General features: G+C 36.9%; 1 protein-coding gene across 8 annotated transcripts in view; it reads right to left on the bottom strand.

Moving 5' to 3' along the window:
- PDE1C (phosphodiesterase 1C) overlaps positions 1 to 23,796 on the bottom strand; it is a 522,865-nt gene that overhangs the window by 75,514 nt on the left and 423,555 nt on the right. For all 8 annotated transcript variants that reach the window (XM_059932718.1, XM_059932721.1, XM_059932720.1 and 5 more), the window contains 5 exons: positions 23,055 to 23,195; positions 12,759 to 12,859; positions 10,123 to 10,251; positions 2,575 to 2,676; positions 750 to 870 (listed from right to left, as the gene is read on the bottom strand). In XM_059932718.1, the coding sequence (XP_059788701.1) occupies positions 750 to 870; positions 2,575 to 2,676; positions 10,123 to 10,251; positions 12,759 to 12,859; positions 23,055 to 23,195 (594 nt within the window). The remainder of the gene's footprint in view (positions 1 to 749; positions 871 to 2,574; positions 2,677 to 10,122; positions 10,252 to 12,758; positions 12,860 to 23,054; positions 23,196 to 23,796) is intronic.

Genomic DNA, 23,796 nt, shown 5'->3' with positions numbered 1-23,796 from the left:
TGAATTAACTGTAATTCAGGTCCCACAATCTACATGTCATCTTGCCTTCAATCTCAGGACTTCACATCTCGAAGCAGTTATTTAATGGCAGCTCTTCTTGAGATGAGCTTAGCACACAAGTCTGGGTTTGAGAAGACAGCAGCCTTGGGCTACGCATTTATTTACCTTTTTATTTCTCTACTTCTATGCACCTTTTTTTAAAAAAAATTTAAAGCAATGTAACCTCATTAAAGACTCTCACTATTCTTGTAGAAAACACAACCTGTGTCTTAGGATGTACTAAGTTTAAATATAATTAGAACAGTAGCTTCTAGTGATTTCTTGACCTCAAATTGCCGCACCCGGCTTTGGAATTTGACAACATGGGTTTGTCTGCTAGAAAGGAACAACCCAGCCAATTATAACAGAGAAGCAAGTTAAAGCGACTGCCATTTGGTCACCAACCCCCCACCCCAAAAAATTAAAAGCATTCCTTAGATGACATTTTGACAAAAAACTGCCACAAGGAAATGTTTTCTTTTTTTGGCATAGGATAGAAATACCATAACATTCCGAGAATCAGAATTTAGGTGAGATTCAAATATCACATGACCAGAAGACCAAAAAAAAAAAAAGCTGTGAACTCTCCCTCCACAAAGAAGATGACTGTAATTGCAATAGTCTTTATCACAATGTTGCTGAAATATAAAATTCAGGATATGTCCATGGATGACAGGAGTGGGGGCGTGGTTAGCAGAGCAACAAGGTACCTGTCTGAAGAACTCCTCCAGGAGTGACATCGTCCAGCGATGGTGGAGCTCCCAGGCTTTTGCTGGATGGCTAATGTCTGCCGTGTGCAACATCAGGGATAATGCTTTCGGCTTTTCAATTCTGTAAACCCAAAGGATCCAAACACATGATGACCAAACTTACAGAACCTCAATAAGAGTTTTTAACAAATCACCATTTTTTAAAATCCCTTTCAGAACACTCTTTGACATAAATCACAGCAAGATCTTTTTTGATCCACCTCCTAGAGTAATGGAAATAAAAACAAAAATAAACAAATGGAACCTAATGAAACTTCAAAGCTTTTTCACAGTAAAGGAGACCATAAACAAGAAGAAAAGACAACCCTCAGAATGGGAGAAAATATTTGCAAACGAATCAACGGACAAAGGATTAACCTCCAAAATATATAAACAGCTCACGCAGCTCAATATTAAAAAAAGAAACAACCCAGTCCAAAAATGGGCAGAAGACCTAAACGGACATTTCTCCAAAGAAGACATACAGATGGCCAAGAAGCACATGAAAAGCTGCTCAACATCACTAATTATTAGAGAAATGCAAATCAAAACTACAATGAGCTATCACCTCACACCGATTAGGATGGGCATCATCAGAAAATCTACAAACAACAAATGCTGGAGAGGGTGTGGAGAAAAGGGAACCCTCTTGCACTGTTGGTGGGAATGCAAATTGATACAGCCACTATGGAGAACAGTGTGGATTTTCCTTAAAAAACTAAAAATAGAACTACCATATGACCCAGCAATCCCACTACTGGGCATATACCCAGAGAAAACCATAATTCAAAAAGACACATGCACCCCAGTGTTCATTGCAGCACTATTTACAATAGCCAGGTCATGAAAGCAACCTAAATGCCCGTCGACAGACGAATGGATAAGGAAGATGCGGTACATATATACAATGGAATATTACTCAGCCATAAAAAGGAACGAGATTGGGTCATTTGTAGAGACGTGGATGGATCTAGAGACTGTCATATAGAGTGAAGTAAGTCAGAAAGAGAAAAACAAATATCGTATATTAACGCATATATGTGGAACCTAGAAAAATGGTACAGATGAATCGGTTTGCAGGGCAGAAATAGAGACACAGATGTAGAGAACAAACGTATGGACACCAAGGGGGGAAAGCGGCGGGGGGTGGTCGTGGTGGGATGAATTGTGCAATTGGGATTGACATGTATACACTGATGTGTATAAAATGGATGACTAATAAGAACCTGCTGTATAAAAAAATAAATAAAATAAAATTAAAAATTAAAAAAAAAATAAATAAAAAATAAAAAAATAAAATCCCTTCCATTCTCCCATCTCAAACCCCACTGCAGCTGAACTAGGGGAAAATCATCAATTCATCCTACAACTGGGATTTTCATCAGCAAGGTCTCCATGTTTATTGAACTGGACACCTCAAAAACTGACTCAAAACCATTTCTGGAATGACTGCCATCATTAAAAAGACAACAAGAATCCAAGAGTCACTCACTGACCTTTATTTGTTGCCTCTGCATTGAGTGGATCTTCGATAATTTCGTTTCTGACGGAAATATTTTAAATTCTAATTGGGGCAGATTGTTGCTGGGGCAAATTGTTATTTCAACCCTAATGAGAATTTATCTGTGACAGGTACAATTCTCATGGTTTCTCCTCCAAGCATCATTATTTTATGAGATCACTCAATAAAGTCATATTGAAGGAGATAAACTTTAAAGGTACAGTGACATGGACAAGGACGAGGTCAAACACCTATGAAAACACATGATGTCACAGGCCTACTCACGCTTCTGGCTGCTGCAGAGCAGTCTTCATCGCTTTGATTTGCTGGAAATGACAGGACATATCCGTAGCCATCACCATCTCAATTACCAAGGTCCGAAACTCCCTTCCAGGGACACCCCATGGAGAAAAAAGGATAGAAGTGAAAAATGGAAAGAAAAATTAGTTTATTCTTTGCCGTTTCTAACCAAAATCAGTTAATTGGTTGTGACATTTCGAATCTAACTTGAGTGTTTTAGGCAGACATTTTTATGAGGAATAAATGAAGGTTAAAGATTAAGGATATCATTTATAAGGAATATGATATGTGGAATGCACATATCATTTGGAAAAGTAACTCACAGGAAAAATTCCAAAGAAACTGAAAGTGTAGTAAAGCATTCCTTTCTCTACTGAATTCAGGTTTTAAGAAAAAATTAATTTGAAATTAATCCTAGGAGGGGGACTGATAATCCATAGTACATGTTGGATATAGGTATTTCACTTTTTTTTAATAGACTTTTTTAGAGCAGTTTTAGGTTTACAGAAAACTTGGGAAGATAGTATACCCTCCCATATACCCTCTCCCCCACTGCAGTTTCCCCCAATATTAACCTCTTACATTAATGCAGTACATGTGTTACAAATGATAACCAATATCGATACCTCACATTCACTCCAGTCCATAGTTTACCTGAGGGTCCACTCTCATATTGCACAGTTCTATGAGGTTTGGCAAATGCATACTCGCATGTTCCCACCATTAACAGTATCAGACAGAATAGTTTCAACACCCTAAAGTCCCCTGTGCTCCACCTATTCATTCCTCTTGCTCCTGAAGCCCTGCCAAACACTGATCTTTTTATTCTAAGAACTTCATTGAAGTAGAATTCGCATAGAATAAACTCTTCCCTAAAAGTTGCACATTTCAATGAGTTTTAACAGTTGAGTAAAACTTTTGGAAGGACCATCATAGTCGTGGTTCTGAACATTTCCATCTCCCTCAAACCTCTTTGCAGCTCACCTCTTCCTCTACCCACAGGCCCCAGGCAACATTTGATCTGCTTTATGTCTAGATAGTTTGCTTTATGTCTTTCTGGTTTTATTATATGTGTGTGTGTGCGTGTGTGTACTCATACATATATATAACTAGAAAATGCAAACTAGAGAGGCATAAAGCAGATATATATGTGCATGTGTATATACACATATAGAGAGTACATAGGTACATGCACATATATGTTAAACTAGACACTAGGTATACACACTTATATGTATCTGCCTACACACACACACACACACACATATAAAATACAAAATGTACTCTTATTTTTCTAGCCTTCTTTACTCAGCATAATGATTTGCAATTCATCCACACAGTTGTTCATCAATAGTTCATTTGTTTTTACTACTGAATGGTATTCCATCATATGAGGACACCACAGTTAATTTATCCATTCACCAGCTGATGGACATTTGGGTTATTTGATTCTAGTTTGGAGCCCTTATGAATAAAACTATGAGTGTTTATGTACTAGTCACTGTGTAGATATGTTTTCATTTCTTTTGAGTAAATACCTAGGAGTAGAAAGGCTTGTTTATAAGATAGATGAGTGTTTAACTTTATAAAAAAAACTACCAAAAATTTTCAGAGTGGTTTGTATCACTTTACGTTTTGACAATCAGTGTATGAAAGTTCCAGATTTTCTATATCTCAGCCATTCTAAGGGATATGTTGTGGTATCTCAGTGTTTTTCATTTGTGTTTCTTTGATGACTAATGATGTCAGGCACTTTTTCATGTACTTATAGGCCATTTGTATATCTTTATTTAGGGAAATGCCTCTTTCAGACCCTTCCCCCTTTTTTTTAATTGAGCTATGATTGATTTACAGTATTATATTAGTTTTAGGTGTAAAACATAAGGATTCAAAATTTTTATTCCATTTAAAGCTATTATAAAATATTGGCCATATTCCCTATGTTGTACAATATAGTCTTGTAGCTTATTTATTTTATACATAGTAGCTTGTACTTCTTAATCTCCTACCTCTATCATATAAGTGATATCATACAGTATTTGTCTTTCTCTGTCTGACTTATTTCACTACACATAAGACCCTCCAGGTCCATCCATGTTGTCGCAAATGGCAAGATTTCATTCTTTTTCATGTCTGAGTAGTATTATATACATATACCACATCTTCTTTATCCATTTGTCTGTTGATACACACTTAAGTTGCTTCCATATTTTGGCTATTATAAATAATGTTGCTATGAACATTGGGAAGAATGTATCTTCTCTAATTAGTGTTTTCATTTTCTTTGGATATATACACAGGAGTGGAATTGCTGGGTCATATGGTACTTCTATTTTTAGTTTTTTGAGGAACCTCCATACAGTGTTCCACAGTGGCAGCACCGATTTACATTCCCACAAACAGTGTACAAAGATTCCCTTTCTCCACATCCTCCCCAAGATTTGTTATTTGTAGTCTTTTTGATGATAGCCATTCTGACAGGTGTGAGGTGATATCTCATTGTGGTTTTGACTTGCATCTCTGATGATGCGATGTTGAGCATCTTTCCATGTGCTTGCTGGCCATCTGTATGTCTTCTTTGCAAAAATGTCTATTCATGGACCTTACCCTTTTTAAAATTGAGTTGTCTGTGTTCTTCTTATTGAGCGGTAGAAGTACGCTGTACATTCTGGATACAAATCCTATGTAAGATATGTGTTGTGAATAACTTCTCTTACTTCCTACCTTGCTTTTTTTTTTTTTAACAGTGTCTTTCAAAGAGCAAAAGTTTTAAATTTTAATACAATTTTAAAAAATTTTATTGGAGTATAGTTGATTTACAATGTCGTGTTAGTTTCAGGTGTACAGCAAAGTGATTCAGTTATACTTATTCATATATTCATTCTTTTTCAGATTCTTTACCCATATAGGTTACTGCAGAATACTGAGTAGAGTTCCCTGTGCTATACAGCAGGTCCTTGTTGGTTATCTATTTTATATATAATAGTGTGTGTATGTTAATCTAAACTTTAATACAATTTTTTTAATGCTTCATGCTTTTAGGGGTCCTATCTGAGAAACCTCCAACTACCCCAAGGACTACCCCAAGGACTACAACTACCCCAAGGACTTTGTTTTCCTCTGGAAGTCTTACCATTTTAATCTTTTATATTTGGTCTATGATCAATTTCAAGGTAAATTTTGAGTATGACGTGAGGTAAGGATAAAAGGTTTTTTTCAAGGTAAATTTTGAGTATGACGTGAGGTAAAGATAAAAGGTTTTTTTCATATTGATATCCATTTGTTCCAACACCATTTGTTGAAAAGCTTTTCCTTTCCCCATTGAATGCCTTGGAAGGAGATATAGATATAGATATATAGATATATATCTATACATAAACATACACACACACAGACTAGCAGCAAACCATTGGAAAATAAATAAAATAATTTGTTTTACAATAGCACAAAATATAAAATACTTAGTAGTAACTTTAAAAAGCAAGTATAACTCCTGTTCACTGAAAACTACAGAACACTGCTGATTAAAGAGGACCTAAATAAATTAAGAGATATACTGTCATCATGTGGCTCTTTAGCATTTCTTAAAATGCAGCTCTGTTGGTGACAAATTTCTGTAGTTTTCCATCATCTGAAAATAATGTTATGTCATCTTTACTTTTAAAGGATATTTTCATGGGACATAGCATTCTGTGTCAACTTTTTTGTTGTTGTTTCTTTTAACACTTTAAAGACATTATTCCATTGCCTTCTGGCCTCCACGGTTTCTGATGAAAAGTCCAAAATAAATCAAATTGTTCCCTTGAATGTAATGTGTCATTTTTCTCTAATTTTATCTTTGACTCTTAGCAGTTTGACTATAATATGCATGCAGGTATGTTTTTCTTTGAATTTATCCTGTTTAAGTTTGCTGAGTTTCTTGAATCTATAAATTTATCTCATTCACCATGTTTGGAAAGTTTTCAGCCATTATTTCTTCAAATATTTCTTGTGTCTCATTCTCTCTCTCTCCTCTCTTTCTGAGACTGTAGTTGTCCCTATGTTTGACCACCTGAAATTGTCCCATAGGTCCCTAAAACTGCTCATTTTTAAAAATCTTTTTTTTCTCCTACTTCTTCAATATGGATAATTCGGATTGATCTTTTCAAGCTCACTGAATTCTTTCTTCTGTCCTCTCCAACTTGCTACTAAGCCAATACAGTGAATTTTCAATATAGATATTTTATTTTTTCAGTTCTAAAATTTCTGTGTGCTCTTGCTTATATTGTCATTTCACTGGTTAAATTTTACTGTATTTTATTTATTACAGGCATATTTTCCTTTACCTCACTGAGAATAAATATAATAACTGCTTTAAAAGTTCTTGCCTGATAATTCCAACAATAGTTCATCTTGGAGATTGCATCTATTGATTGTCTTTTCCCTTGCAAACAAGTCACATTTTCCTGCTCTCTGTATTGTCATTGAGACTGTCACAGAATTTAAGTTTCCCCTTATTTGGCAATCTCTTTTCTGGAGTTCTAATTCACTTGCTAGCAGCTCTGGTAGTTCCTACACTGGTTTCTCTAGCCAGAAACACAGTGGAGGTTTTTGTATAAATATAGCTTTATCCATCTAGTGTTGCCTTGACTGAGACTGCCTTCAGAGTAAAGACACAAAATGTCACACTCACCTCATCCTGTCAGATTCTCCAAATTTTAACACATCTCCAAAATTTGTCTGACTTTGTTTACTCTCTACAGCTCTCATGTCATTGGAGGTTGTGTTTATTTGTGTCTTTGTATTTTGTCCATAGTTTATAGCTTTATTTGCAGGAGAATTGCTTTATCAGTAGCTGATTTGGCCTGCCCAAAGTGGAATTCCATATTTTTCCACTTTGAAATGTAGTAAATACCTGGTAATACATTCATTTATAAAGGTCCAAAAAGTCTAATGTACTTATGTATCCAAATAGAATCTATCAGATATTAAATTGCTTTCCTAGAAAGACACAGGATACTAAACATATGTTGTCTTTGGGTTAATGGGCTTAACTGAGAGCCCTTAATAATAAGTTAATATTTTATTTGTGAGATAATACCACTGTCTTAGAGCAATGTATCTCAACATTAATAAAATATGATAAAATAATAAAACAATATTTTTAAAACTGTCCTTAAACAAAAATATAATAGAACACTAAATCTATGTAACTTAAGTTACATCAACTACAATCTTTTCTTAACCTACAGAATCCTCAAAAACAGGAGTAACAAAAAAGCATGGCACTATGGGCTATAATTATAAAGCTTCCACTGAATCAGAATGTTCCTGTACCTGAGATGTTCCATGATTCTAAATCAATTATATTTCACTCTCTCTTTGAGATAGTAAAGATAGTGCTGAATAAAAAACACAAATATATAAGGCTAGTACATAAACAGGTCTCATTAAACTATATTTTTCAAGTAACTAGTTTGACTTTTTTTATATTAAATTCACTTAAGTTTTGCTGGATCACTCAGTTTTACAACTTGCTTTGGTCAGAGGTAGTATTCAAATTATTCACAACTAGTACTTCACAAATACCCACCAATAAGAACGCAGAGCTAATGATACATAATTAGGATGGTTGCACTGGTGAATATCAGTGTATTCCAGTGTGAACTGATATACTCTGGTCTGTTGCAATGATTCTGGGTTTAGATATTGCTGAAAACAGCCTCACTAACACAGCAGCAGACTGAACAATGAACGAGGCTTATGATCATAGCAGAGTGGAAACACAAGTAATCTAAGCTAAATTTTGACAAATGTATAGTTAAGCAGAAATAGAAAACCCTTAACAAAAATACAGATAACAGAGGTGGTATATCTATGCTTTCAAAATAGATTAAGAGGCAATTATGCCCCTCCAGCCATAAATTCCATGTGCTCACAAATCCCACAGGCCAGCAATATCAGTGCATTACCTGAAAGCAATCTGACAAAGTTCAACAAGAGCCTTAAAACAACAAACATTCTTTGATCCATTAATTCTACACATAAAAATACATTAAAGAGATGTTCATCACAGGATTCTTTATAATAACCAAAACACACAAACACACCCATACTCACACACTCAAAATAAAAGTAATTATGGGACTTCCATAGACGGAGTATTATACAGCCATTTAATATCATATTTTAATTACTATGGGACAGTGGCCATTGAGAACATACCACACAGACCTCCAACTACAGGAATTTAATTGGCTATGGGCCTCAGCTACTACATTCTGAAAACTATTGCCATTTTTGCCCAAGACCATGCTTCCCATGGGCTGCTCCAAGCCAATGACTGAGGCATCCCTTCCTGGGAGACATGGGACTCCTCTGATGGTCAACTTTGGCTCAAGAATTTCCCGACAGCCTTGCTGAACTTTTTTAAGGATGCATGGAGATCTAGGATGCTTCTACCCAATTTTCCCTCTCTCTCTCCTTCCTCTGGGATCAAAGGGATATATCTGAATATGTGTAAAGCTGTTCTCTGCCATATTCAAATCTTTTATTATACTTTTACAAACATTTAAATTGGATAGAGGGCTCCTTTTTCTACAAGATTTGCATTGATTAACTGAAATGCTCTGCATTTTTTAGATGCTGCTTAAATCTAACATTTTCCAATAAAATTCAAGCCAAATATTCCTCTCTGTTTTAATGAACTAGAGTTGCATGGAAACTAATAGTCAACTCTTACTGAAAATCAGTTTCAGATTTGTTGTTCAGAATGGCTTATTTCTCTGAATCCTTGCATAATGGTACAGAGATACTCAATAAACAGCTGATCATTTAATTAAAATATAAGTATTATTTGCATCACAGTAGATTCAGAAGTTTTTAAGCATTTAAATGATTTTGCCTACAAGCTTTGAAACACCTTCACCTATATTACGGATCTGCAGGCTACAAGGATCTGCAGGCTTGCTATATGTGTCACAAACTGTGCTAAGCATTTTAAATGGATTATATCATGTATTATTACCCTAACTAAATTACAAGCTAAATGTTATTATCTATTTTCTAGAAATTAAATTTTAAAAAGGTGTAAAGGGGTTGAGTAACTTCCTAAAAATCATACAGCTAGTAAATGATTGTGTTCACATTCAAACTCAGGAGTGCCCAAGTTCAAAGACACATAGTGCCACTTAGGGAACAGAATTAAGTGCCCATGATTATTTTAAAGCGTCAATTTCCTTAGCAAATTTTGAAAGATTTTTTTTAAGAAGTCCAATCAAATATAAGGTGAAAAAAAAGTTAATTGATGAAATTTAGGTTTAAGAAGGTAAGATAAAAAGAACACAAGTTTCCTAAGGTAACCAACAGCAAATATTCCCAAGGTGCCTACAATATATTTGAGTATCTGTGTCAAGAAAGAGAAGAGAGACAGAGAAAGAAAGAAACAGCAATAACAATTTCAAACAGAGTATTATTTCTTCAAAAGATGCATACTCCGTCTCTCCTCACAGTTCCTTTCCTGGCCTCCTAATCTCTCTCTTGGCTCCTCCTTACCTCCAGTCATCCTTTGAGAGGTTAATCAAAATATTCATTTCCTCATCCTCCTGTAGAAGGCGATAGGCTGCACTTAAATGGTGATTTTCCAAAACAGACCTATCGTTGTACAGAATCGCTGGGTCAGACCTGAGAGGAAAGCCAAGCAAAATAATTTAGGATGTTGAACAGCTCAGATTTTTCAGGTAACTCTCCTGCAGGTAGAATACACCATCTCTTTATCCTATTTTAGCAATTAACTTTGCCCCCATGCCATTTATATCGACCAAAAAGCTAACACCAACACTACAAATTATCAATAGATGTACATAGAGTATTTTAATGTCAATATGTGGATGTTATTTCACATGTGACATCCAACTTGAGAACTCTCTGAAAACTATTCTATAAGCAGATCGCAATTACCTGCAGTAGTGGCAAAGGTGATTATTTAAAAAATGTGGGTCAGGTCAAACGTCCTTATATTTTCTGGAATGACTTTTTATTTTATTCAATGAGGGAATGTATTTATTTTAGTTGTAATTCTCTGAACACATACCGCGTGGCAGGTACAGTTTTCAAGTTCTTCTGTTAGTAGCTTGACCTTAAAATTTTGCCATGCAGAAGCCATACGTGGGAAATTGAGAAAGGGTTATATGACAATTGTTAGTCGCTTTCTCAAACAGCTGAATGACACCAAACATAGGGCAGTATACTATTTTAATATATTTAATTTAATGAAACCTTAGATTGTTAGAGCTTATTCGTTTCTCATCAAGGAGGTTAAATCCCAGAGATATAAAGTGAGAGTTCACAGAGCCCCACAGTGGCTAAGTGGCAGCGTTGGGATGAAGGCAATGTCTTCTGACAGTTGAGCCATTTCTCCCCAAGATAACTTCCACCTGTCATTGGCCAAACTTTGGGATATATTTAGCATACCTTTAAAGTGTTAGGCTTAACAGTCTGTCCATCAAAGGGCAAAGAACCAGGTCACAGATTTAGTTTCCTAAACAGGGATCTCACAGGCTGAGATGCTTTGGATAAAATTCAGTTTAAAGAAGGCGAATGTTTAAATTTCATTCCAAAGCAAGCTCAAGTGAACCCTCTGGCATTTTTCCATTCCATTGAACGTTAACACAAAACAAGCAAATCCCGAGGTGAAGGATCTAATCTTATATCCGTTGAGTAAGTAAGGCACCAACTGATGTATTTTGTGACATTAAGCTATTTTCCAACTCCTGTAATTAAGCCATTTTCCCCTGAGTTGTGACTACTTTTGACACTGGTCTCCAGCCAAGATCCATGTACAACTTTGTTCCACCCACCTCTCTTCCTTCAGCAGGTGCTATTCACGGTTGTCTCTTCCTCAGAGCAAAGGTTCCACTGGCAGATATCCATTAAACAGAGATGCTCTGTGGAATCCCTGTATTCAAAGACCTTGCAACAGAACTACAGAAGGCTGCTTCACAGCAGCCAAAACTACTCTGTGAGGAAGCAGGAGGCAGAAGATGAAGCATGTGGCTTAGGTCCTTTTGTCCGCTTCCATTCTGCTGAAATCCCCTTCTGAGCAGAGATCAGACGATGTTGTCGATATCGTCTTCTTTCGTGTACCCCATAATTAAGTGTTGGCTTCGTTAAATAATGTGTGGAATGACTTAATGAACACAAATCTATCTGGAGTGCGCACCTGCTTTTTTCAAGTGAAATCAGCAAGTATTTATTTAGCCTTAAACTCTCAACCCTCCCCACTATATTCTTTCTCTGTGTCTTACCACCTTTTTCCAATTCTAGCTTCTTTTGATTCCTACCTCAAGACCCAATTAATCCTACCATCAGAGTCTCTCCAGTTCCACATCATTGTCTTAAGAGAAGCTAAGTTCTTAGACCCGGAGAAGGCAGATAAGGTTTCATCCTAAATGGAAATGACAGCTGACTGTACTTCTTGCCTGGAATTCTGTGCTGAGAGGAATACTAAGGATAAATCTGCAGCTCGTTAAGAAAAAAGATACCAAAATCAATTAGTGATGCCTGTTACAGTCAAGAGGTTCAGAGGGAGGCAACTGGACCTGTATTTAATACCCCCACAGAGGTTTGTGTCTACCAGTGAAGTTCCTTACGGAGGGTGCAAAGTGGCCTACATGAGACAACCTAGCTCCCCAAGCCCTGTGCGAGGGAGTAACATATGCACTGAACGGAGCAGAGATGAAATCAGGGAGGATGAGAAGAGCATCACCAGAGTTCCAGAGGTAAGAGGGTAAGAGGGCTCTGCCATTGTTAATGTCAACAGACTCACTCCAATCCTTGCCCGTCCTCAGTGATTTAGTCTACACGGTATCTGCACCTTTATGGAAACTGTTCCACCTCCTATTAGAAATGGGTAGAGTACGCATAGTACATACATACATAAATAGCTAGCATTATAATAGAGAAGAAAAGGATATCCATATTTAATGTAAATAACATAGGAGAATTAGGAGCAAATGGCTTCTTTAAGTTTTGATTGAAGCTGACTGGGCTAATCTCTTGTTTATAATTTCAGTTTTTCAGAAACTCAAAATAGAGCCACCATGCGAAAGAAAGGTGACTGCACCTCTCTGAATTCAACACTCCATCCCTGCCCCCTCTTGCCTCTTCTCCAAACGTTTCAACATCCTCACCGGGTCTGAATGTGGAAATTGTTGGTGGTTCCGGTGTGCTCATAGTCATGGATGGCAGCTGAGAAGATTATAGCAAAGATCTCCAGCTCTGTCAGCCAGTTCTGAAAGGGAGATTACAGAGCAATCAGATAATCTGTCTCCTTCTCAGACAAAGTCTTCAGCTTGCTGACAACACACCCACATTGCTGCCTTTCCTCTCTGCAGCTGGCAAGCTATTGCCAAACACACATTTTCTGACAGACAGAAATGGTTTTTTTTCCTTCTGTAGGAAGACTGGAAGATGTGTGATTTGAAAACAGCATGCCCAGCACAGTTGAAAGAGCTAACTAGTAGTTTTTATTTTATTTTTTCAAAGAAGCAAAAAACAATGAACATGAAAACTTTAACAGCCCTCATTGCATCGTCTCCCAAATTCCAAATGAAGTTCCTAAGTAGACAGAGAAAAAAAAGAACTTGCTTCAACACAATACCACAAACTAAGAGTAACAGAAAACGTAATGCTTATCCACTAGAAGGAGGATAGGTAGAGACAGATGGAAAGATAACATCTGGTCTTCTGCCTTGTACATGCTGATGTTTGAAGAGACCTGTCCCCATCCACATCACCAAAACTGGCTGTAGCTCAGTGGTCCTCAAACTGTGTTCCCTGGAACCGCAGAGTTACTATCACCTGGAAAGTTGTTAGAAATGCAAAGCCCCACCCCAGTCCCAGTGGATCAGAAACTGTGGGTTGCAGCACACCAATCTGTGTTTTACCAAGCCATCCAGATCATTCTGATACACGCTGGAGTTTGAGAATCACGGCTGTGTTTGAAGCTCCATCAACCGACTTCCATTTCAGAGACTCTGTGGATTCATTGATGCCTCCCCTCCCTTCTGTAAACCACACTGCTCGATGCCCACAGGATGGAGCTTCCATACTCTCAGCTCACCCTTTGGTATCCCTGCTTACTTTTGTACTAGTTGAGTTAATGATTCCAAGTTTCAGTGTGGTTTATCCCAAACCCAATTTTGACAAATTGCAGTTATTATTCTAATTATGTAATAAAATATACCCTAAACCAATAAAATGTGAATACAAAAAGTTATGTCCATAGAAGTTCAATGCTTTGCACAGTCACTAAAAGAACTCGTACCATAATAGGTGTGACAACTGGGAAACAGTAGAAGACAATTGTAAAAATTTAGGGAGATTCTGCACTCAGTTTTCTTCATGAGAATCTTTAAGTTCCCATTTCCTTTTAAAGAAATGAAACTAGAAGTCTTAGACAGGAGCAGGGGTAATGCAAGACAAACATGAGTACCTAAATTGGAAGAATTCAGAAAGCATCCTGGGTTCTGAATTAAAGATTAGTGAATAAAATATATTTATTTGATTTAAGTTAACAAAATGATTTAAAACTGAACAGGTCAATTTTTAATAATTCTCACTTTAACTTTTTTCCCATTAACTACTAATTTTCATCTTCATCTAAGAAACTTACTGAAATTATTGCCTTCTTTGAAGATGGCTAAGGGAAAAATAAATAAACTACATACAACCTATGAAAAAAAGACTTCATAGTTAAGGAAAGAATGAGCACAGAAATAACTCAGGAAAAAAACTACATTTAGAAAAGTGATTTCCATTCTGAGAAAGCCTCTGTGCCATTGCCTCAAAGTAGAGTGGCTACTGCAAATGGGAAGCCAGAACCCACTTCTGTCAGTTGATAGTTTGTTTTGGGAACCAGCTGACTTTGGAGGATTTGTATTTCAAATTCTTTAAACAGGTATTTCTGACCGTCTCTCACTAAAGGACAACCCAGACTACCTTGTTTTTCTTCTGGGTTATCAAGTGCTACAGTCAAACCAAATGTTGGGGGAAGGGACCAATAGTGTCTAAAAGTTGTGGATGTCTTCCCACTCTAGGCAAGGAAGAGAGAGATAGGTGATTCCTGTCAGAGCTGCTGGGATTGACAGTATTTGGGACTGTGCTTACTTAAGGGGAGAGAGATTTTTGTAATGCTATTTCCCAAGTCTTGGGATATTGATGGACCCAATGGCTGGATAACTCTGTCTAGCAACCTGTGTTTTAGCCTTTCCTCACCTCTCACCTAACTGGGTAATCTGAAGCCCCTCCCCTCAATGAACTCTGACCTATAGCCTCTGAGAAAATAGCTCACAGGACTGGGCCCTCCCTAACCATCCATCTTACTTCTTACCTATGTAAATTTCTGTAGTGGCTATCTTATGTAAGATACAATAAAAAAATTATTGTACATAGTTTCTATTAAGTGTTAAAATGTTATGAAAATGTAAAACAAACAAACAAACAAAAATCATTTCTAGCAGAATCCAGCATGAAATGTCAGGAAACATTTTGGAATCCTTGATAATACGTCGCAAAATACAAATTGATGTACTACTAGGAGCAGAAAGACACAAGGAGAAAACAGAATAAGATGAAAAATCAACAGAATTATATAAAAAAGAGATGGGTAAATAAGTGCAGATTGCGAGAAAACTGAAAAACTCTTCTGAAAGCAGCAAAGGGCATCATCCTCATCAGGGTTAACCCTTATGGGAGCTCACTTTGTGTCGGCTTATTTATACATAGAAACTCATACAATACGTACAACTCCATAAAGGTAGGTACTCTGTCATCCACATTTCATAGATGAGAAAACTGAGGCTGGGAGAGGTTCAGTAACTTACCCAAGGTCTCAGAGCTAGTCCTCAGACAAGCCACACCCTCTGACTCCAGAATTCTTACTTATAATTTTTAAGTCACGTTTCCTTTGGGTCGTTGTTCATGTGTTTACTCAATTCTTCATAAAATTACATAGGTATGATTTTATATTACAAATTTTCTTGATATTTTCCATTCATATGTACTTTTCTCAGTTTGGCAATGTCTTTCTTTTCTTCCCCAACACCCTGTCCCCACCCATCTGCCCCAACTCCCTCTACCCACTCCCAAGTACCAATGTATCTCTTTCTCCAAGTTCATGCCAAGTTAATTTAACATGTTAAAATAAGATCATGAATGGGAGACAGTGTACCATCTAAATAAATCTGAATCACAGAGCATCAGCCCAGCCAGCAGAAAGTGTCTAAGTAACTACATAATCACTGTTCTCACAAACAGCAGTGTGACTCCTGTCCTTATCCAAATATACTGACAAAATCCTATCTTAAGTGTTACTTCTAACAAACCAAAACCAACAAACGATTAAATGAACATACAACAAACAATAAAACCATAATGAAGATTGGACTGAGCAAGAATGGAATTGGGCACTTTCAGAATGAACAATGAAGCAAGTCCCAGTGGCAAAAGCTGATTCATCACCAGTAAGGAAATGATTCCCTTTAGCGGAGCAGGAGTGAGGGTTCATTAGGGCCCTATGATGACAGGCATTAAAAGCCAAAGGAACACAAACCAGGTTCATTAGGCAGTGAAGTTTACATGCAAGAGAGTAATATGGTCGGCATGCCACTGAAAGGGAGAAAGAAGAGCAGAGAGCACAAAGGAAAGAAATAAGAGCTGAACTTTTGGATTGGAAAGTCCTTATAGAATGTACAGACAGTATGGAGGTAGAATCCTTACAACTGAGCAGTTCACTGAATGCAGAGGGGCAGGAAGAGGTTGCAGTCAAAGAAAACAATGCATTCAAGATGACCGTGACATTCCTAACCTGAGCTGAAAGAAAAAATGGTGGGTGGCATTAGATGGCAGGATTAATAGAAACAGAGAAAGTGGGAGAAGCTATTTTGAGGGAAATGGGGTTTAATATTTTAATATAGCTCAGATTTCCTTGCCTTTTCCAAATTCATTATTACTATGAACCCCGAAGGTTTTATGACAATCCATAAAATGTCAGAAATCTAAGTCCTGCGAGAATTTTATTCAAGATTTATCAAACTGTGACAAGTACAAGTCACAGATCCTATCCAGAATTTCCCTATCTACAAAATATGAGTGTCACAACTAATTCAATGACAGGGATACCTTGACAACTGGAAAAGGTAGACTTTGAATTCTGCTGTGTATGACTCAGGAGAGCAAGCTGTGCATGTATGTGGTTTGGGGGGGACACGTGGAGGGCAGTGAAAACCTCAAGGAAAAGACACGGATAATTCCCCATTGCTAGTGGAGACATTATTAGCAAGTTCTGACTTTGATAGGTAAATGATAGAGTTTCTTTAGTAATCTGTTTCCAACTCCTATTGGTTTTCTATTGCTCCCTGAACAGATTACCATAAATGTAAGGCACACACTCCCATTTACTGGCACACGGTTCTGTTGGTCAGAAGCCAGCACCGTGAGGCTGGATTTTCTTGTGACGACCTCACAAGGCTGAAACCAAGGTGTTTGCAGGCTGTGCTCCTCCCGGAAGCTCTGTGGAAAATCCACTTCCAGGTGCATTCAGGGTACTGGCAGAATTCATTTCCTTCTCATGCTTTCCACTGGGGTCCTCCATCTTCAAGCAACAGCTGATTGAGTCCTGCTCACCCTTCTTCTGTCACATCTCTTGACTTTTAAGGACTCATGTGATTACACTGGGCCCACCTGGAGAATCCAGCATAATCTCTCTAGTTTAAGGCCCTCTGATTAGCAGCCTTCTGTATCTGCAGAATCCCTTTTGCCATCTAATGTAACCTATTCACAAGTATGACATCAGAGGGCAAAGATCATGGGGGCCAAAATTCTACTGACCACAACCTTTATAAAATTACTTAGCACCAAGATGCCATTTAGAAAGATGTCCTTAGTGTTTCCCTTGTAAATACAATGATGTCATATATGATCAAAAGAATAAGATACACAGCTTCTCCCTTCTAAAAAAAAATAAGCGAAGGGAAAATTAACAGCACCTTGCCTGATAAAAGCAATGAAAGGGCCAGAGGACAGGTTTGGAGTCTGGAATCTTTTGACCTAACTCAAAAGCAAACTGGAGCTCAGAGTCTGATTCATATCTATTCAATCAACAACTCTTCAATCTAATTCTGTTCAAGGATTTTCTCTTAGACGTGAGCAAAATCATTATGAAAAGATTCAAGCATCTCCTAGGCATCTTAGCTAAGCAATAATGAGTAATATAAACAGATTACAATGAGTAATACTGTTGATGTTGAAGCCCAGGCATCGCTTTATCAATGGGATATTTTCATTCCCTACGTGTCTTACAGTTTATAAAGCTGAAATGATCTCCCCCAGCTTGGTTTGTAATGAAAGGTTAGCGTAACAATATGTTCTCCATTCATCAGAATGCTTCCTACTGTTTTCGTCAGCTTGCAATGAAAGAAGCTTGTTTTGAGCTGCGTTTCCAAGGGAGAGTGGGTGGGAAGTAGTTTCTATATTTAAGAATTATTCTGAATACGGCCTGAATTGATAATGAAAATTCAACGGCAAATGGCAAATGAGCTCATTTAAGAATAGTATGCAGTACATCATGATCATTGGCTGCTATGATATAACATCTATGTAATGATAACTTGCATTAGTATAAAGACTTGAGAGATTTTCTAGGGGGTAAAAAGGCTGTGTATGATTCACCTTTATATCTCCATAGTACACTGTACACAGTAGGTATTAACTAAAGATATGTCAAACAGATGATTTCAAAGTATATTTTCACATCCATTTTGATCCTCACCACAGTATTTTAAAGTACCACATGAGGATACTGAGGTGTAAGAATATAAGGGGTTCTTTTTTGCCACCAGCATTGCAGAAGCATGGCTAAATATTTAAATACACGGCCTTAGAAGTCAGACTGAAACCAAATCCTGGCTCTGCTACTGTATTAGTTTGCTAGAACTGCCATAACAAAACGACACAGACTAGGCAGCTTAAACAACAGAAATTTATTTTCTCAGAGTTCTGGAGGCTAGTAGTCCAAGATCAAGGTTTTAGGAGGGTTGGTTTGTGGTGACAGCTCACTTCCCAGCTTGCAGAGGGCCACCTTTTCTCTGTATCCTCACAAGGTCTTTCCTCAGTACACATGCAGGTCTGTGTCCTAATCCCTTCTTCTTATAAGGACACCAATCATATTGGTTTAGGGCCCACCCATATGACCTTATTTTACCTGAATTATCTCTTTAAAGTCTCTTATCTCCAAATACAGTCACATTCTGAGGCACAGGAGATTAGGACTTCACCACATAAATTTGAGGGAGGGGGAACAAAATTCAGCCCATGACAGAGACTTTACGATAGGAGAATCTTAACTCTGTCAATGTGTTTCCTCCTATTTTTCCACGGAATTTGTGCCATTTTCTTGTTGATTTATTTATATAATCTGGATCTTAATCCTTGCTCTCTATGTATTTTCCTCAAGTACTTACTTCATTATGGTGATGTTTTTTATTCTACAGAAGGTTTTAATTTCCATGTACTCAAAATAATCAATATTTTGTTATATAACTCATGTTTTGAGGCTTATTTAAGGATTTCCTTTTTCAAGGCTATACACATATCCTCATATTTTCTTCTAATATAATCAAATTTTTATGCTCACATCTTTAATTCATTTGTCTGATATTTGGTGAATGATTTCAAGCAGGATAAAAACAGTATGTTTTTTTCCAAATGAACTGTCCCCAAAACATTTTTTGAACTGAGTAATTTTCCCTCTAATATTGTTTTCTATAGACGTGTCCTCACCCTCTCACCTGTGATTCTGTCCTTATACTCCAGTCCCTGTTCCATCACCAACAAACCACTGGGACTGGTCATGACAAGGGCACCAATGACTTCCATGTTACCAAAGGCAGTGGTCACTTCTCTGTCCTCATCCCACTAGACCTTTCAGCATGTCCCTCATAAGTCACAGTTTTTTTTGGAGCACTTTCTTTCCCTGGTGTCCATAACCCCACACTCTCTTGCATTTTGTCCAATGTTACTGGCCATACTTTTTTAGTTATTATTGTTGGCCCTCATTCTTTACCCTCATTTCAAACTTTAGAACTGCTCCAAGACTCACTTCAGAGCCCCTCTACTTTTCTATTTATGCCCTCTCTTTATATCACGTCATCTAGTTCCATGTTCTTAAATAATATTGATATGCCCCTGAATGCTTAATCTCTATGTCCATCCCTGACCCTTCTCCAGAACCCTAGACTCCTTAGTTTTCTTCCTGCTTGACATCTCCACAATGCTACCTAATAAGGATCTTAAACTCAACATGTCTGAATCAAAACTCTTGACTTCCCTTCCCCTAAAGCTTGCTTTGCTACCAGGTTCTCTCATCAACCCTGTTTATCAAACCAAAAATCTAATATGTCCTCTTGATTCCTCTCCTTAGTGTTCCAAATCCTATTCACCACCCAATTCTTTTAACTCTACCTCAGAGACAGAACTTTTGGTCTCTATATCCCAGCAATGTCCCTCCTAGTCCAAACTACCATTATCTCACCAGTATCTCTTCTAACAAGCCGCCTCAAGATCCACTCTCCATGGTAATCCTTGTCTAGTCTTTATCAGATCATCTCATTCCATTGTCAAAACCCTTTAGTTGCCTCACACTGTACTTAGAATAACACTGGAACTCATTACCCAGGCCTACAAAGCTGACTTGGTCTGACTCCCGTTTTCTCCTCCAACTTTATCTTGCACCTCTGTCCCCCTCATGTGCTTGCCTTATTACTGCTCCTTGAATGTAGCAAAGCTGTTCTCTCATGAGGGACTTTTTTTTTTCAGTTGAGGTATAACTGACATACAACATTACATCAGTTTCAGATGTACAACACAGTGATTCAATATTTGTACATATTGCAAGATGATCACCACAGTAAGTCTCCACACCACACATAGTTACAGAATTTTTTTCTTGTGATGAGAACTTTTAAGATCTACTCTCTACACAACTTTCAAATCCACAATACAGTATTATTAACTATAGTCACCATACTGTACATTACATCCCCATGGCTTATTTATTTTATAAATGAAAGTGTATATTTTGTACATTTTGACTCCCTCTAGTCATGAGGGATGTTGTACTAATCCTGCACTAATTCCACTGGCATAACTTCTTCAGTTCTTAGCATGGCTCAAGCCTAAAATCACAACTGTCTCAGATTAAACATTACTTCTGTAAAGATGTCTTTCCTGACTATCTAATAAAACTCCCAGTTTTCCCTATGCGGGTGCCCTATTTTAATACTCTGCAGAACACTAGGGATATTTTCTTGTTTACTTTTTCATTTATCTTCCATCTGTAACCTCTCACTAGAATGCACGCTCTGTAAGAGCACCAATGTATCTTCATCCTGTAAAGAAGTACCTGGCACATAAAAAGTGCTCAATAAATATTTGGGTTCAGTTTTTACAATTCCAATCAATTCCATTGATATATTTGTCTATTTTTGCACAAATGCCACACTGTTTTTATTACTATAGCTTCAGCAGATATTTTAACATCTAGTAGAGTAAGAACTACCCCACCACACACATAGTCTTTTTCAAAACTGTTTTTTCTAAGGTTGTTAAATATCTATTTTACATAAATTTTAGACTCAGCTTATCATGTTTCATGTTAAATCCTACTGGAATTTTTATTGGTATTGCTTTGAATCTATAAACATTCGTTTGAGGAAAATTGACATCTATTTAATACTGAGGCTTTCCACTAAAAACATGGTGTATTTCTTCACTTATTTAAACGTTATTTTTGTACCCTTAATTTAGTTTTACAGTCTCCTTTTCATTAATTTTGAAGTTCTTCATGGGTAATTTATAGATTTTTTTAATAACTGTTGGGAATGTATGTTTTTCTACTATACTTGTTAATTTCCAGTGTATAAGACAGGTATTTTATCCATATCTTATTGAGGCCTTTTATATGATCTAATAATTTACAGTTGGCTTTTTTTGTTGTTTTTTTAAAGGAGATGATCAAATTATTTTCATAGGATGCTTCTTCAACTTTTGTAGATACCATATTGCACTGACTGAGATCTCCAGAAAAATGCTCACTAGCAATATTAATATCAGCATCCCTGTTTTGCTCCATGCTTTTATTGAACCACCATTAACTATGACGTTTGCTCTAAATTTTGGGCAAAAACTATCATCTTAAACAGGTTTCCTATGTAGTGTTTCCAAAATTTAAAAAGCATCTCTTTAAGCAATATTTTTAAGAAATCAGCTTTACAGTAAGGAAAAAATGAAAACTGCTGAGAGGTTTGGGGGAAATCTTTAATAACAACAATTTCTAACTGTTGAGCTTCCTTTATGAGACAGAGCACTTCATACTTTTGATACTTTATTCCTAACCATCACAGTACTTCTTACAGACAGAATATTTTTCACTATTTTAGAAATGAGGAAATCCTGACTCAGAGATTCAAGCTATTTATCATAGGTCACAAAATCTAATAAGTAATTATGCAAGGATTTATATGCAACTATATCTAGCTCTAGAGCCCACACTCCTCCCACTTTATTCCATATTTAATATGAGATATTAGACCAAGCCTCTCAACACGCCCTAGCAGAAAAAGATAACAAATGTGTACTGGGTTTATGGGTTAATTAATAACCACACCCCCAAAAAATGTCTATCTCCATGTCAATTCAGAAGATTTCAAAGTAAAAAGCCACAGCCTCTATTTACTATAGAGACCTAGCTGTTTGTCACTAACAGCTATACATTTAAAATGAATGGCTTATATTAAGGTAAAGAGGGCAAAGGCACAGATAACCAAGTTGAGTGGGTCTGTTAATGCAATGAATTATAGAACAGAGATTCAAAAATATCTAAAGAGCTAAAACGTTCAAAACAAGCAAGAAAATTCCAAATGGTTAGAGGTAAAGACTAATCCTTAGGTTCAAAAAAATCAAATGCACATAAATAAGATGAGAATAAACAGAGTCCTTGTGAAAAAGATCTACTGGTTTAAACCAAAAGCTAACTGTGTACAGCATGGTTCCCAAGTATACTCAATACGATTTCAATATGCATGGATATCATTGTAACTGACCATAGCAAGAGATTAATAGTACCACTCTCCATATCTGGAAATACATATTTAGTTATAGAAATTATATTTAATTTGGCCATAGCCTAGTAAGGATACAAGGCACTACCAGATATTTCTTTCATCAAGTCCAAGATGGAGAAAAATTCAAAGGCAGTAAGGAACCCCAAGACTTTCCATGATTGGTTAGATAATTATTGGGGAACAGGAAGTCCATGAAACAATGCACTTCTTGTGGGTTCAACCTCATCAGAATAGAAACAGCCTCCAATTAAAAAAAAATCATTATCACATCTTTTGTGTAATCTAAGAGTTTCTATCTGTACTTACTGCTACTCCTGTCTTATAGAGGAGGTAATGCACAGTCTGTGTAACGTCGGCAGCGTGCATCAAATTGTGGTAAGGGTTTTTGTGCTTGCTGTATCCTACTTCCAGGGCCTCCACAAATGAGACAAGTGCAGAAATGGGGATCTGAAAGAGAGCGGCAAGGTTAATTAGCTAGTGATTTAGCAGCTTTGAGTGACGATGCAAAAGTCTAAGGTACTCTAGCTGCCTCTTTCTGAAGGCGTAAGATATCATATGAGGACATTAGAACTTCTCTAAGTTAATAAAAGACACTGAACAAAGTATTGGATAATTTGAAAATCTAACAGGACGTCCCTGGTCCACCCTGCAAATTGTTCTTTGTTTTCCAGTTCAGAGGCCCAGGGTAATGACACAGGATCATCTCAAGGACATTGAGGGCAAAAAGGTACATGCTCATTTATTTCTCAGGCAAAGGCTCAAGTCTTTATTTCCTGAGAAATAAATGAACACATACTATGCAGCATCTCATTTATTTGTGGGAAAACATAAGTACACAAAGATCTTAAGCTATAAAATGATTGCAAACAAACACAAGCTGCCGCCTTCTGAAAACCCCACCCTTTAGAAGGAGTAATGTGTACACTGGACAGGTGAGAAAAAAAAACCAAAACACAAGTGATAGTCTGTTCTATAACAGAAACAAGCTGCGTTCTTGTGTTTATTACTTGGCAATTTATTATTGGTGCCTTGCAATTTGGAAAAATAC

The sequence above is a fragment of the Balaenoptera ricei genome, chromosome 9 (genome assembly GCF_028023285.1).
Source record: "Balaenoptera ricei isolate mBalRic1 chromosome 9, mBalRic1.hap2, whole genome shotgun sequence".
NCBI classification, from domain to species: Eukaryota; Metazoa; Chordata; class Mammalia; order Artiodactyla; family Balaenopteridae; genus Balaenoptera; species Balaenoptera ricei.
Note: the sequence above shows the minus strand (reverse complement) of the source record. Positions and strands in the feature narration are given on the sequence as shown.